A 16,192-nucleotide genomic window follows, 5' to 3' on the forward strand; every position below is an offset into this window, starting at 1 on the left:
ATACATAATAGCATTCAAAATTCTTGGAAAGAATTCAATGCATTGGAAGGCTAATACCTGCTAATGAATTGGCAGCGGTGATTTCACATTCTTGTGTTTTATAATAATATATTTCAAGCCAATTCCTAGCATACTTCATTGTCTTAAATCAGGCTTTGAACATAATTCCTAATAATTGTCTGTAAAATATCCCATCAAAAATTCAAAGCCTTTGAAAGATTTGGTTGGCCTCATTTCTTTTCAAGTTAGGCAAACATTCAAATTAGGCAATCATTTTTAAAGTTACAGAAGAGAGAAATTATTAAACACATGCAGAATAATATTAATTGTATTTAGTTTTAATTAATTTTAAAATCTGCTTAAATTACATTTTATTTTTGCCCATGCTTCATTTACTTTCATTAGCATACCATTCTGCTTTTTACAATAATAATGATGTAAGATATTATTTTGGGCCTAGTTAGGATTTACATGACTCTTCCATGTAACGCTCAAATAAACAACAACTAACTTGTAGAAAAGTATTGGGCAGAAATCCCTGTTTCAGCTTTCAACAGATGCAGTCATTTTTTCTGTATAGGATTACATGCAAGAAACAGTACTTACGATGTAAGGCAATTAAACATTTTAGTTATTTTAAGTTTTGTACTTTCATGCTATTTCTGTCCATAAATGAAAGAACATGTTTTCTCTCTAGGAAACTCCATGTTTGGAACTGGAATTTGATTGGTTTAGCAGTCCTGTCAAGTTTCCTGACATGTCAGTAATAGAAGAACATGCCAACTGGATTATTTCTCGAGAACAAGGATTTAACTACAACCATGCAGGGCTGGTGAGGACGTTTTTCCCCCTAGTTTTCTTGGGGCTAAGAACAATGACCCACAGCAAACTCTTAGGTCCTTTGTGTATAGAAATATAGCTATCAACCTCCTCTTTAGGTACCAAACTAAAATAGCAATTGCTTTACATCTTCAAAATGTAAAATTCAAAATTATATAGTACTAATAGTATGAGTTCAGTGTTGTGACTTGATCTAACAATAAAACTATCTCTATTTACTTGTTGGAGAAAACAAGTAAACTACTGTTTACCTGAGTCCTCACCTGACTGAAAACTCTAAACAGGCTGATTAATATTATTGTATCCTTTGGATATATTCCATATTAAGTCATTGAATAGCTTTTATTTTAAATAAACATTTTGTTAAAAAATTAATATGTGAAAGATGATTGATTTATGAGGGAGGGAACCACAGATTTTAGTTCATCAAATTATATCATAGTGGGGGAAAATGATAAATCATCCATGTTTATGTCTATAATGCTGTATTTTTAAATCATTTGAAGCAGCATCAAAACCTATTTGAAGATCTCTAGAACTTCATGTGCATTCTTTAATGCTGAACAAAGAAACACTTTTTCCATTACAAACGTTTAAGATATGTAACAGAAATATTCCCAAGCACAGTTTTCCGTCAGCTGGTTCAGAAGATAAAATAAGTCTTTCTGAGCACTTTTGGCGATAACAATATTTGAACAAGGTGCTCATTATATGAATGATGCTATGTATTCCTTTCTTCCACAGAGTAACAGAATAGCTAGAGATAATGAGTTAAGAGACAACGACAAAGAGCAGCTTCGGGCAATCTGTACTAGAGACCCCTTATCTGAAATAACTGAACAAGAGAAAGACTTCCTTTGGAGCCACAGGTATAAAAGCCAGCCTTTCAGTATGTAAATGATATTACAGAGCATAGCTGTGTCTATGGTCCTTAGATATGATCCAGCTGCCCCAAACTTGGGTAGAGATTTATTGAGTTTTTTAATATGGAGTTTTATTTCTGTAAGCTGCCCAGAGTCACTATGAGTGAATTAGGCAGCCATAAAAATTGTCTTAATAAATAAAGAAACCTCCTAGTCTATACTGAAGGTAGGAACTTAAAAAAAAGTGTACCAAGAAGTAGCTTGTGCCATCTGCATTTGTTTAAGCAACATATTAGTCCTCTAAATATATAAGGTTCAGTTCCAGGTTCAATTCAGCACGGGAGATTATTCCTAAAGTATTAAATGTGTTAGGTGATCTAAATCTGTTTTACTTAAAGCCACCACGGTCTTTTGAAATTATATTGGTGATACTGATTTTTTTATATCTTTTCACGAGTATGGGCCCATGTCTTGTCTTAAGACTCACAGGATATTCTTTTCATGGCCATTCTGCTAAAATTTATGAATGTTCTTTTGAAACAAACTTAATTATTTTTTAAAGAATACTATCCTTATGTTAATATATTATTTCTTGTTTCATATGGATTTCATACAGTAGTAATACATAGAATTATTTGTGCAATATACTTCTCTTTGTCTCCTTTTTCAGGCACTACTGTGTATCTATGCCAGAAATCCTACCCAAACTTCTTTTGTCTGTTAAATGGAATTCCAGGGATGAAGTGGCCCAGGTAACAACTCTATTGCTGAACAAATGCCTTAAAAACTTATTTGTTAAGCAGGACTTTAAATGTTTCATTATAGTAGAATTCTATAATATTATATCTAATGCAACATGAGATAATATGATAAGCTTCTCTGGGGCTACTGGACCTATTGAACAGATAGTATATCCATATTCAGAGATGGAGCACCATTAGCTACCAAGTGCCATGGACTAAAAAGCAGCCATTATTTTATGTCCTCTTTCTGCCTTTCTAAAAATATGTTTGTCCACTGTTGGAAGCAGCGTATTAGCCTGAGAAGAATTTGGTCTGACTCAGAAGGTTGTTTTCATGACTGTAGTCAAGATTTTGCACTCTTACTGTATTTCACACAGATGTACTGCTTGATAAAAGATTGGCCTCAAATCAGGCCTGAGCAAGCAATGGAGCTTTTGGACTGCAATTATCCAGATCCAATGGTGCGAGCCTTTGCAATCCGGTGTTTGGAAAAATACTTGACAGATGACAAACTCTCTCAGTACTTGATTCAGCTGGTGCAGGTACTGCGTTCTGTTTGAATTAACCGTGCTCCTATCATATGTAAAGGCATTCAAAAATTACATACTTCGATGGAATTTCCCAAGGACAGTATGACAGAATTTTCCTTGTGAAATTTTAAAAGTGATTCAGAATTACTGAGATGAGAACAAGGAAAGAATATAATTTAAAATAACTGTTTTATTGGCAGCTATGTATATGAAAAGTTACCGTTGCACAAGATGCAAGCATCTATAGTTCATAATTAAGCATCATTAAAAAAATGAGATAAATTGTTAGAGCCTAAATCATTAGCCTGCCCAATAACCAAACCCCAACATGTGCTTGAGAGGTATCAGTCAGAAAACATAGTACAGGATATCTTCTTTGAATGACCGCTTGTTCGTGGTGCTAAATGAGTGGGACTTATGTTGGGTCTTCGTAGTTGTTGCCATCGCAGTGTTCCCACTTCCATGTGTTTGTCATTCAGACACTTTACAACAGGCTCAGAGTTACGTTGTTGCAGCTGGTCCCAATTAGTATCATTAAACAAATATGTACTACCTGTACACAAATAGCTATGCCGATGTCATCAGGAGTAACAAATATGTACTACCTGTACACAAATAGCTATGCCGATGTCATCAGGAGTGGTCCATCCTTGAAAATACTGATAATGCCAATCACAATTCATTGTTATCTCTAGGTTCTGAAGTATGAACAGTACTTGGATAACCTCTTGGTAAGATTTTTACTCAAGAAGGCACTGACTAATCAGAGAATAGGACACTTCTTCTTTTGGCATTTAAAGTAAGTTTAGGTTATTATTATTTTTTTCAACTTTCTGAACCATCCATCTCCCTTAAAGGTATAATACAAGATATAATACAATATCTTGTATAATAAAGCAAGGAATCTAAGCTTAACTATCTTGTGACTAAGAAGCTTTTAAAAAAAATAATGTTTTAAAAAAATAATGTTTCATATGGCTGAAATATACTTCATAAACAAGATATTCCAGTAACTCTTTTGGCTCTAAAATAAATGCCAAAAAGTTGATGATATTAAACCATTATTATGACATAAAATGAATATGTTTATGAACAACTTTAGCATAAAATTGACTATGTTTATGAACATCTTTAGTTTATGAACATGTGTACCATTACTTAAGCTAAGATATTCCTATATATAGGTCTGAAATGCACAATAAAAATGTAAGCCAGAGGTTTGGCCTGCTCTTGGATTCCTACTGCCGAGCTTGTGGAATGTACCTAAAACATCTGAGTCGGCAAGTGGAAGCTATGGAAAAATTGATTAACCTCACAGATATCCTTAAACAGGAGAAAAAGGATGAAACACAAAAGGTAAAATTATGCATAAGCAAAACAAGGTTTAATATTGTGGTATGTTTTATATTTTTATTTTATTGTTAGATTTTAACACCACATTTATTACATTAATCAGTAGCTCAAAGTGGCCAACATACGTAATTCTCCTTCCTCCTATTTTCCCCACAACCTGTAAGGTGACTAAAAGAGAGTGACGGGGCCAAGGTCACCCAGCCTGCTTTTATGCCTAAGGTGGGACTAGAACTCACCAATGCCTGGCTTCTAGGTCAGCACCTTAGCCATTATATCAAACTGGCTCTAATTATATGTATTTAGAAAGCAGCATTTGTAGAATTTGCTATATTTTTTTCCCATTGAAATGCTTCAAATACCATGCTGGTATTCATGCTAAAAGCAAAACTTTTGAAATATATGAGACTATCATTAAGTATTCAGTGCTGTCATTAAACAGGTACAGATGAAATTCCTTGTGGAGCAGATGAGGCGGCCAGACTTCATGGATGCTCTTCAAGGCTTCATATCTCCTCTCAATCCTGCTCATCAGCTTGGAACTCTGAGGTATCATTTCCTTTCCAGAAATTATTAGAGGTGGGAGTATATATGAAATATGAATAATGGATGCTGAGAATGATATGAAACTTTGACTTCTTAAAGAATGAGTTCACTTTGTCTCCTTCGTTCTGATTTGATCCTATAACTTGTGGGATAAAGTCTGTTGAATTAAGATGGCCCGAGAAAAATTTAAATTTATTGGCATCAAGAAACCAGTGAGAAACCTTAGAAAAATGATAACATGATGTAATAACAAGTAACTTATTTTGTAGAATCAGAGCATAATAAATGAATAAAAATTATGTGATAAAATAAATAAAACAATTGAAATATCTTTATTATTTATTTCAAACAATGAAATAATACCATGTGAGAGATGGTATAACTAAGACTTCCAGTTAAAAAAAAGTAATCCATGTGCTGCTTAGCACCTAGGAAGAAGCAGTTTCCCATTTTTCAGTCAGCATAGATGTCTTAGTGACCAAGAAAAGATATTTAATGATCTGTTGGCCACCATGTTTCTGGTATCACACTCAGATTTCACTTTTCATTCCATCACTAGAGTTCATTGGTTGTAGTTAAATCCTAGGATCTACCATTTGAAACTGAAACTAAACTGAGGTCATTCAACCAATCATTGTTGATTTCTTTGAACCTATAATTCTTAATTAGCTTTCTTGCATCTTTTCTTACTAACTTATAAATTTGTCCAACACAGTTGCTTGGTTTTGATTAAAAGTATTTCAAAATTGGAGTGTTTCAAATTTGGAAAAAATAAAGTCAAAATAATATGTTGCAAGCTCAAAACATTTTGTACACATATATTGTACCTAAATAACATGCCTTATTTGAATTATCTACATTCAATTTTTAAAAAGGTGCAAAAAGCACCTTTGGGACAACCATGACTTGGATGACTGAGAATCTTCACAGACACTAATTTCAATTGATATATATTGTCATTGATACATACAAAATTGATCAAGGTTGAAGCCAGATCAAGTTAAACTTGTGCCTTTATGTTCTGTATTCTATAAAACTATTTCACTGTAGCAGAGTATAGCATTGTAATATTGCAGTAAATACAGTTATATAAAATTAAATTTATCAAAACATTAGCAATGTATGATATTCCCTTTATAACTGTTTTATAAGTTCTGTAAAGTTCCAATAAATTCCAAATCGCTCCAAAATCAAATTGGAAGTCAATCTCATGGTTTTATTTGTTTATTTTAATTAAGGAGAACCTATTCCTTCAAAAAAAAATCTCTTAAATTATTATCCAACAAATGTTTCCATAGACTTCAATTAAGATTGGCTTTTTAATGCAGTTTTTGGTTCATGCCATGAACAGTGACGCTGTTGCTTTATACTGGATACGTTTTGTGGTTAAAACTAATTCATTGTAAAACATTTTCATTAGAAATCATAATTAGATCATTAGAAGTTAATCTACTTCTAAAGGATATACAGAAATCTAATAATTTATGTCTATTGGAATAAAACTTCATTAAAGAATTATCTATTTTTTTGTAGGCTTGAGGAATGCAGGATTATGTCTTCTGCCAAAAGGCCGTTATGGCTTAATTGGGAAAATCCAGATATTATGTCTGAGCTGCTATTTCAGAACAATGAGATCATCTTTAAAAATGGGGATGGTAAAGAAAACTATTTTATTATAATTTCTGCATTGTGGTTTTCATTATCCTGCCTGAAACACTCCAGGGTTTCTATCCCAGCATAAATATTCATTTCACATTCATGTCCTTTGAACGCTGACACAGTTGTATCCCTATACACCCCAGGATATATATCTGAAATTATTTTCTGAAAGTATTTCTTGCTCTTCTAAATCCAAATTTATTCATACTTGTTGAACATAATGGTATCAGGTGAAGGTTTCACACAGATTAGGAGGGTATTCTTTTCTATCAAACAGTTTATATGTATTTCATCCTATGTGAGAGATCTCTTTTCATTTTGAAAATAACATTGTGGCAATGCTCAACTGATTTTTTTCCTGGCCATTTTTTTTCTTTCTTTCTCTTTTTTTAAAGAAGGAATTTGGTACTTCATATTTGTATGAAAACTTCTGGCAAAAACTCACATTGTTTGGCAATTGGTTTACAGAGCATTGGAGACAGGATGAGAAATAGGTGGAGGGGAGGACTTACAGCCTAGTGAACAACGCTGCTATCATAGTTGAACTTCCTCCTAAATATTTGGGGATCCTACAGTGTTCTTGATGAAGCACTGGGTAGAATAGATAGACACTTTGTTCAACAGAGAGGCCATTGCAGGGACAGTGCTGCTTTTTCCTGTTCTCTTTTACTCTGATTTAATAGTATCACAAAAGAATTACCTTTACCTGGCCACAGAGTATACAAGGACATGCAGCAACTGCTATAGGTATATTCTCTTTTGACCAAGAAATGAAGTTATTTTGTTGAAATGGAGAACTGACCATAACATTTGGTCATCTCTGCCTCTGTCCCCCATAACAACAATCACAAAGTTTATAAAAGTTATTCCTAAATTCAACATCTCTGGATTAAAACTGGATTTTTTTCAGATGTTTTAACAGTCTTTAAAGTAACCTTAATTTTTAAAAAATACCATAAATTTGATTATATTATTAAAAAAACATAACGTTTTAAAAACTATATTCAGTTTTCCAAAATTCGTTCCATACATAATGCATTTTTTTATCCAGACCTACGCCAGGATATGCTCACGCTTCAAATAATTCGAATTATGGAGAATATCTGGCAAAATCAAGGCCTTGATCTTAGGCAAGTATTCCTAAATTCTGCCAATAGTTATATTTGTGTTTTTCCTTTCCGCTTCTGTCTAATAAAGAATATGATCTTGATCAAGAGTTTGCAGCAAACTTTACATCATCACTTATTATGGCTTTATCAATTTTACAAATGTTTCAGATTTGTTTGCAACCTCTTTTCTTTGTGCAGAGTAACTTTGCATTTTGTTTCATTTTGCTCAGGAAAGTACCACTTTGTTCTAATGTTTTGTGTATCTCCACGGTACACATTTGCCAATATTCAAAAAAGCCCTTTCAGGCAATTACGGTGGAATATTTCATAAGAAAGAACAAATCTTGCTCTATACCACGAAACTTTCTTCATTTCAGACATGACTCGGATGGCTCATGTTCGAAATACATGTGTATATATGTATGGGGCCCTTGGAACTATTTGCACAATTGTTTAAAATCTCTTCTTAATGACAGTATAGCTCAATGATAGGTGTGAGGTTAATTAGATTCTATTAGAAAATCCAAAGCTAGTTATTGCAGTCTAGGGTTGCATACCTGTGCATTTTGTTCGATTGACATTCATATTTTGACAGCTGTATTGGAAAACAAAAGTATCGTGTTCCTTTTTTAGGATGCTACCTTATGGATGCTTATCCATTGGTGACTGTGTGGGGCTTATTGAAGTTGTAAGAAATTCACATACAATCATGCAGATCCAGTGCAAAGGTGGCCTTAAAGGTGCACTGCAATTCAACAGCCACACATTACACCAGTGGCTCAAAGACAAGAACAAAGGGGAAATGTGAGTTGTATAACTAAGCTTTTTATTTTTTTTATTTATTTTAATCATCTGTTTTTGATGAAGGCTAATCATCTTGGCTTTTCCTCTACTAAAGAGTATTGTGCTCACAACCCAAGGACATTAAGCACACCAATGAGTATAGAACCCAGTAGGTGATTGGCTCTGGTCATCCAGCTTCTTTGATTGTGGCTGAGATGTGGCATTAGGGTGATGTAACAGCATGCACAACTTGTATCTTCTGAAAAAGCCTTCCTTCCACACCACATAATTAAGGTTTTCCAAACAAACATCTAATAAATGCCAGAGTTCTCTGTAAACGTTACAGAAGCTTAGTTGCATTTATGTGATAGACAGTATATTAATGGTGGATGTTGGCAGCTGGAAAATGCCAAAATACTTTAAAAGTTGTAGTTTTGGAGGACAGCTCAAAACAGCTGGCACTGGAAATCTGATGTAATGATCTAGATATAATAAAGTTCATTATTTCATCACAAAATTATTGGACAGCAGGGTTCCTCGGAAGTTTGTCAGTGTTGGGAGATGCTGGACAAGTATAGGTGCAAAAGGGATTTTTTTTTCTGTTAGTCTATAAGAAATTTGTGTGATATCTTGGCTGGGTTTTCGTAAGTAAAGCAAATTTTCTCTTTTTTCCTTTGATAATGGGCATAGGTCTACGTACAATTTTTCACTATCTATATTTTGTTAACTTAGACATTATGCTATTAATACTACAATTAAGAATGAATTTTGAAAATCTTTAAAAATAAAAATAAAAACTTTCTCTTCTGCAAAAATGTTTGTAAGATTATTACAAGAATTAATAATTATTCTACATTATTTGACATGTCCAAAATAACAAAGTAGTCTTTACCCAAACTAACATTTTTTAATCTTTCCTAGGTATGATCCAGCTATCGATTTGTTTACTCGTTCATGTGCTGGCTATTGTGTAGCTACTTTTATATTGGGAATTGGTGATCGTCACAATAGCAACATTATGGTAAAAGATGATGGGCAGGTAAAAATATTTGAAATATCTTCTCTTTCAGTATCTTTATTTACGGGGAAAATTGTCATATTTTCTATCTTGGAGATAATATGTTGTGCATCTGTTGAGGATACTATAGATATGTGTCCCATGTTCTCTGTGCATTGTAGGAACCTTTAGCTCTAGCAACATTCACATGGGACACAAGCAAAGAAATGTAGACCTTAGCACTACAAATGTGACCTGAGAATATTCTTTAGAATTCACCCAGTGTTTTCCATTTCATTGGAAACTTGGTTGTTTTGTGGAAACCTCCCCAACCGCCATTGCATAATTAAGGTTTTTCAGACAAACTTCTAATAAATGTCAGAGTTCTCTAGTACATTTTGAAGAGCGCTAATGTTATAGAATTGTACTCTGGCATATGGATTGAAATACCAGAGTAGGTATAACAGAATAACAGAGTTGGAAGAGACCTTGGAGGTCTTCTAGTCCAACCCCCTGTTCAGGCAGGAAGTCCTATACCATTTCAGATAAATGATTATCCAATTTCTTCTTTAAAATTCCAGTGTTGGAGCATTCACAACTTCTGGAAAGCAAGTTGTTCCACTGATTAATTGTTCTAACTGTCAAGAAATTTCTCCTTAGTTCTAGGTTGCTTCTCTCCTTGATTAGTTTCCATCCATTGCTTCTTATTCAGCCTTAAGATGCTTTGGAGAATAGATTGCCCCCTCCCTTCTTTGTGGTAGCCCCTCAGATATTGAAACACTGCCATCATGTCACCCTTAGTCCTTCTTTTCACTGAAGTAGACATACCCAGTTCCAGAAACCATTGTTTCTATGTTTTAGTCTCCAGTCCCATCTTTCTTGCTCTTCTCTGCATATTAACATTTGCTCTTTCTTCATATTAATAACAATCTGAAATATATTCTCCATAGCTGTTTCACATTGATTTTGGACACTTTTTGGATCATAAAAAGAAGAAGTTTGGTTACAAACGGGAGCGCGTGCCATTTGTCTTAACACAAGATTTCTTGATAGTGATTAGTAAAGGAGCACAAGAATGTACCAAAACAAGAGAATTTGAAAGGTGGGTAAGCTGGAATAGAAATGCTATTTGGTCTGACTAAATTTCTGTTGCAGGACGGTGCAAAAACATGACATTACGTCTTATAGAGAAAAAGGTATTTGGGTTACCTTGAGTGTTATCCTGAATAAAACCTTGTGCTGTAGGTAGCAGCAACAACTCAGACCCAATTCTCAGTTACACTTTCTAGAAAATAATTACATATGCCCGTGAGGTACTGTTGTTACTGTAATAGAAAAAATCAGGTTAGAAGCCAAAGGGCAACATGATCTCAGAGTGATTTCCACAAAAATATGTTACCAAATACTGAAGGTGCTGACTCACATTCTTATCTTTCAGTTAAACTATTGCATGTGGCTGTCCTTGAAGAGAATTCAAAAGTTTACCTACCACAAGAATATTTGGCATAATACAGTTGCACTTACTTTGTGGGAGATGCACATAATTGAAGCTCTTGGTGATTTATGGCTTAGGTCCTTTGTATTTTTAGGGTCATCTCCAAGTAGAACCTGCTGATTCTAGATAGTCTAGCTAGGAGAGGAGTATTTATAGTGCAGGTATCCACTCCTCAAGGGGGGCCCAGAAGGTGACTTCCTCTCCGCCCCTTCAATGTAGAACATCTTCCTCCCTGAAAACAGATCAGCCACTATCTTCTTATCCTTTAGAAAATAGTAAAAATAGTTCTGTCGTGCTTTGTTTTTGAAAGCAACGATTTTTAATTTGGCACAGCAACTGAGATATTTTCATATCTGTTACATGTCATTTTAATATTGTAACCCACCTAGTCAACATAGAAATTATCAAAATAATGGTGGTGGTAATTATGATAGTGATGAACTAATCTGGCATCAGCTTTATAAGCCTTCCTCCATGAACAACTTAGACAATGCAAGTAGAAAACTTGCAAAGACATATCTTGGCCTTATTATCTCTACACTGAAAATTGTAAATGAATTTGGCACCACCCTTAAGCCTCATATTTAAAAAGCTGTATTTTCTTTTGTCTTCCTGTGTGGATTTACATGATAACTATGCTTATTAATTGCTGAATATGGAGGTTGTTGATTGTGACTATTGTCAAAAGTATTCAGAACTGAATAATGTAAAGCTCTTTTAGGAGTAATGTTTGTTACTCTTACATTTAAAGAAACTATTTCTCGAGAGATATCCCTTGGAAATTATATATCTTTTGACAATTAATATGTCTCCAGATGTGTTGGAATACACCTACAGTTTTAAGCTCACATGATCTGATTGCGTGATCCAAAACATTTGGATTACAACAAGTTGTAATCCAAAACATCTGAAGGGTCCTAGTTTGAGTGAATCTGTATTGTAGAATTGTTTTCCTTAACACTCAAAACATTTTGTTTTCAGCCAGATAATCTTTCTAAACAGAAGGATGCCTATGTTTTTGTTGGCCTGATCACAAGTATATTGTTAATCTGATTGGACTTCAATGGGATGTGTTTTCTTTCTTTTTTCAAGGTTCCAAGAAATGTGTTACAAAGCCTACCTAGCAATTCGACAACATGCCAACCTCTTTATAAACCTCTTTTCCATGATGCTTGGTTCAGGGATGCCAGAATTACAGTCTTTTGATGACATTGCATATATACGCAAGACTCTTGCATTAGACAAAACTGAACAAGAAGCACTTGAGTATTTCATGAAACAAATGAATGATGCTCATCATGGTGGTTGGACAACAAAAATGGACTGGATCTTCCACACAATCAAGCAGCATGCCTTGAACTAAAGTAAAGATAATGAAAAACTTGATAAGCCTAGTTTTTTGGCTGTTCCACTGCACTGTTGTCTCAACAACTTAAAAAAAAAACCTTGTTGCATCGCAGTTGCACAAACCAAGGACAGTGTTTGAATTTACAACAAGGTTAAAATGCAAAGTTATTTAAATAAAACACTTGTAGTGTTTTGAACACTATAAATCATGCATTTCAACATGTAACTTTCCTGTATGTGTAGTTGTGTTACGGCTTAAGTGTAAGAAGGTAAACTTGGAACTTTGTTCATCTTGGTTTATTTAATTGGGAATTTATGCCAGCATAACAACCCAATCTTTCACATGTCCAGTCTTTCACGTAGTGAAAAAAAGGATTCAGATAAGTTACAGAATAATGAAAAGAAGGAAATTCTAGCAATTTTATTCATTGTTTCTAAAAGAGCTTTCTTCTCCCATGAACTGTACTCAGTTAAAAAAAAATAGAGGAGATGGTGCCTTTATAATGTCAGATAAATTTGTGGATTTAAGACTGGTGGTTTTTCTTAGGTTTTGGAGTTTGGATTTTTTTTTTTTCTAAACCTCAAAACATTTTTCATGCATGCTTTCCAGAGCCTAAAAAAAGAGGTGAGTTATTAGAATTAAAGATTATTTTTATAAAGGTTATTTATATAACAGAAACTTATTAATACCGTGTTTCTCATATAATAAGGCCGGGTCTTATTTTTTTTTTGAGCTCCGAAAAAACGGCTAGGCCGTCTTTTCGGGGGTGACTTAATCCCCCCCCCCTTACATCTTCGGGCAGGCGGCGACGGCTTGGATGCTGACCTCAGCGTTGGTGGGGCACTTCGTATCGGGGTCAACGCAGGCAGCACCATATCCGGGTGTGCAACAAAAATACTTCCTAATGGCAAGCCCCCCCCACCATTCCCCACCATTTTGCATGTTTTAATATAGGCCTTAATTTGGGGGGAGGGGCTTAATTTCATTTCATGCCTATAAAACATGCTGGGACTTCCTATTGGGGGAGGCCATATTGTTGGAGAAACAGGGTATATATTTCTTTATGTTGATTTTCTGTCATTTTAATTTTACATACCACTTCTTTGTCTAACAGATTTACAGGTGAAACTTGGAAAATTAGAATATCGTGCAAAAGTTCATTTATTTCAGTAATGCAACTTAAAAGGTGAAACTAATATGAGATAGACTTATTACATGCAAAGCAAGATGGTTCAAGCCATGATTTGTCATAATTGTGATGATTATGGCTTACAGCTCATGAAAACCCCAAATCCACAATCTCAGAAAATTAGAATATTACATGCAATCAATAAAACAAGGATTGTACATAGAACAATATTGGACCTCTGAAAAGTATAAGCATGCAGATATACTCAGTACTTGGTTTGGGCCCCTTTTGCAGCAATAACTGCCTCAATGCGGCATGGCATGGAAGCTATCAGCCTGTGGCACTGCTGAGGTGTTATGGAAGACCAGGATGCTTCAATAGCGGCCTTCAGCTCTTCTGCATTGTTCGGTCTCATGTCTCTCATCTTTCTCTTGGCAATGCCCCATAGATTCTCTATGGGGTTCAGGTCAGGCAAGTTTGCTGGCCAATCAAGCACAGTAATCCCATGGTCACTGAACCAGGTTTTGGTGCTTTTGGCAGTGTGGGCAGGTGCCAAGTCCTGCTGGAAAATGAAGTTAGCATCCCCATAAAGCTCATCTGCAGAAGGAAGTATGAAGTGCTCCAAAATCTCCTGGTAGACAGTTGCGTTGACCCTGGACTTAATGAAGCACATTGGACCAACACCAGCAGATGACATGGCTCCCCAAATCAATACAGACTGTGGAAACATCACACTGGACTTCAAGCATCTTGTAGTGTGTGCCTCTCCATTCTTTCTCCAGACTCTGGGTCCTTGGTTTCCAAATGAGATGCAAAAGTTGCTCTCATCAGAAAAGAAGACTTTGGACCACTGAACAACAGACCAGTTCTTTTTTTCTTTAGCCCAGGTAAGACACTTCTGACGTTTGTTGTTCAAGAGCAGCTTGACAAGAGGAATATGACATTTGAAGCCCATGTCCAGGATCTGTCTGTGTATGGTGGCTCTTGATGCACTGACTCCAGTCTCAGTCCACTCCTTGTGAAAGTCCAACACGTTTGAATGGCCTTTTCCTGACAATCCTCTCCAGGCTGCGGTCATCCCTGCTGCTTGTGCACTTTTTTCTTCCACACTTTTCCCTTCCACATAACTTTCTATTAATGTGCTTTGATACAGCACTTTGGGAACATCCAAATTCTTTTGCAATTACCTTTTGAGGCTTTCCTTCCTTATGGAGGGTGTCAATAATGGTTCTCTGCACAACTGTCAGGTCAGCAGTCTTTCCCATGATTGTGATTCCTACTGAACCTGACTGAGAGACCATTTAAAGGCTCAGGAACCCTTTTCAGGTGTTATGGCTTAATTAGCTGATTAGAGTGGGACACTTTGAGCCTAGAATATTGAACCTTTTCACAGTATTCTAATTTTCTGAGATTGTGGATTTGGGGTTTGCATGAGCTGTAAGCCATAATCATCTCAATTATGACACATCACAGCTTGAACTACCTTGCTTTGCATGTAATGAGTTATCTCATATATTAGTTTTACCTTTTAAGTTGCATTACTGAAATAAATTAACTTTTGCACAATATTCTAATTTGAGTTTCACCTGTCTATAAACCACTAGACTGATGCAGTGACTTGTACGATCAGATTTAAAGAATCCTGTGCTGTTTGAGGCATGGCTTCTCTGTATGTAATAAGATCTGACTTTAGAACCAGGTCAATGGAGACCCATGGGCACTGCAGGGCATACTTTTAACTTAGATCCAAAGATTTGTTCAGCGCTTGCTGAGTAGATTTTGAGAACTCTGTGTGACAAATTGAACAAAGCTGAATATGTATGCCTGCAGTTCATATATTCAGAAGGCTGCTTAGGTTCGGCAGCTACCCAGAGTTTGTACTTGCATTAAGACTCCAGGTTGAGGTCAGGGCCTGTAAGTCCTTATCTGTGCCATCACAAAGGGGAAGGGGGGAATCTTTGGAAACTGGTAACACTTGCTTCCAAATAAATATGACTTGTGATCAGAATGTTCAATTTCCGTTGTCTACAACTGCCTTTTCTATCTTTCCACTTGCCAAATCTATTGGGCTACAGCTGCTGTCATCTCTATCCAGTAGAACTAATCGTTTTGTGGTGGGAGTTATACCCTGACATATCTGGAGAGTGCCGAAATGGTCAGTAATAAACATGTTTAAATGCTGAAGTTGAATCGGAACTCAAGCACATTTGCTGAGGTTCAAATGGTAAAGTTAAGCTAAGTGGAATCTAGGAATCTTTTGACTTCTTTTAAGCTTACCCAAAAGGGAACTTCATATATTTATAACATTGTTATAAAAGTTTGGAGCTCTTTGAATAAATCTTTATACTTGTGGTTAAAATAGACAGAAAATAATCTTGAATACAGTGAGAAACAATTGGACGAAAAGGGGAGAACTTGTGTCGTCAGCTTCCTGACCAAAGTAATACTGCAAAGTTTGTTTCCATTGGTAACTATTTGAATGTCCTATAAGAAGATCTATCTATGAAAGTAGAAACTGGTTCTTTATGCTAGTTTTGGTGCATTAGAATGACATGAGATCTTTCAGGTCTTCCTAAAAATAATCTCAAGCAATGCTCTTTAAAAGATATTTGGGGTATCTTGATCATTTTTAACTTGCCTTCCACTTGTTCCTTGGCCTTCCTTCCTAGATTGCTGGAAAGGAATTGCTTAATTAGAATAACCAACAAACCAGAAATAATAATATAAATCTCACTAAACTGAAGTCTTCAGTAAACTAAGTCTTCAGACTGCTACATAATTCGTAGCATGTAGAACTAAC

At 35.3% G+C, this 16,192-nt stretch overlaps 1 protein-coding gene across 1 annotated transcript in view; it reads left to right on the forward strand.

Annotated features, from left to right (window-relative positions):
• The window catches only part of PIK3CA (phosphatidylinositol-4,5-bisphosphate 3-kinase catalytic subunit alpha), a 37,203-nt gene extending 21,796 nt beyond the window's left edge, over positions 1–15,407 (forward strand). Inside the window, exons 10-22 of the mRNA XM_026705734.2 lie at positions 698–832; positions 1,585–1,709; positions 2,374–2,455; positions 2,824–2,988; positions 3,672–3,775; positions 4,161–4,332; positions 4,769–4,875; positions 6,406–6,527; positions 7,583–7,661; positions 8,274–8,444; positions 9,345–9,462; positions 10,371–10,522; positions 12,008–15,407. Of these exons, the coding sequence (XP_026561519.1) occupies positions 698–832; positions 1,585–1,709; positions 2,374–2,455; positions 2,824–2,988; positions 3,672–3,775; positions 4,161–4,332; positions 4,769–4,875; positions 6,406–6,527; positions 7,583–7,661; positions 8,274–8,444; positions 9,345–9,462; positions 10,371–10,522; positions 12,008–12,278 (1,803 nt within the window). The 3' untranslated portion in view covers positions 12,279–15,407. The remainder of the gene's footprint in view (positions 1–697; positions 833–1,584; positions 1,710–2,373; positions 2,456–2,823; positions 2,989–3,671; positions 3,776–4,160; positions 4,333–4,768; positions 4,876–6,405; positions 6,528–7,582; positions 7,662–8,273; positions 8,445–9,344; positions 9,463–10,370; positions 10,523–12,007) is intronic.
• The last annotated feature ends 785 nt before the right edge of the window (positions 15,408–16,192 follow it).

This window comes from Pseudonaja textilis, chromosome 4, assembly GCF_049901715.1.
Source record: "Pseudonaja textilis isolate UNSWEBS1 chromosome 4, rPseTex1.2, whole genome shotgun sequence".
Classification (NCBI taxonomy): domain Eukaryota; kingdom Metazoa; phylum Chordata; class Lepidosauria; order Squamata; family Elapidae; genus Pseudonaja; species Pseudonaja textilis.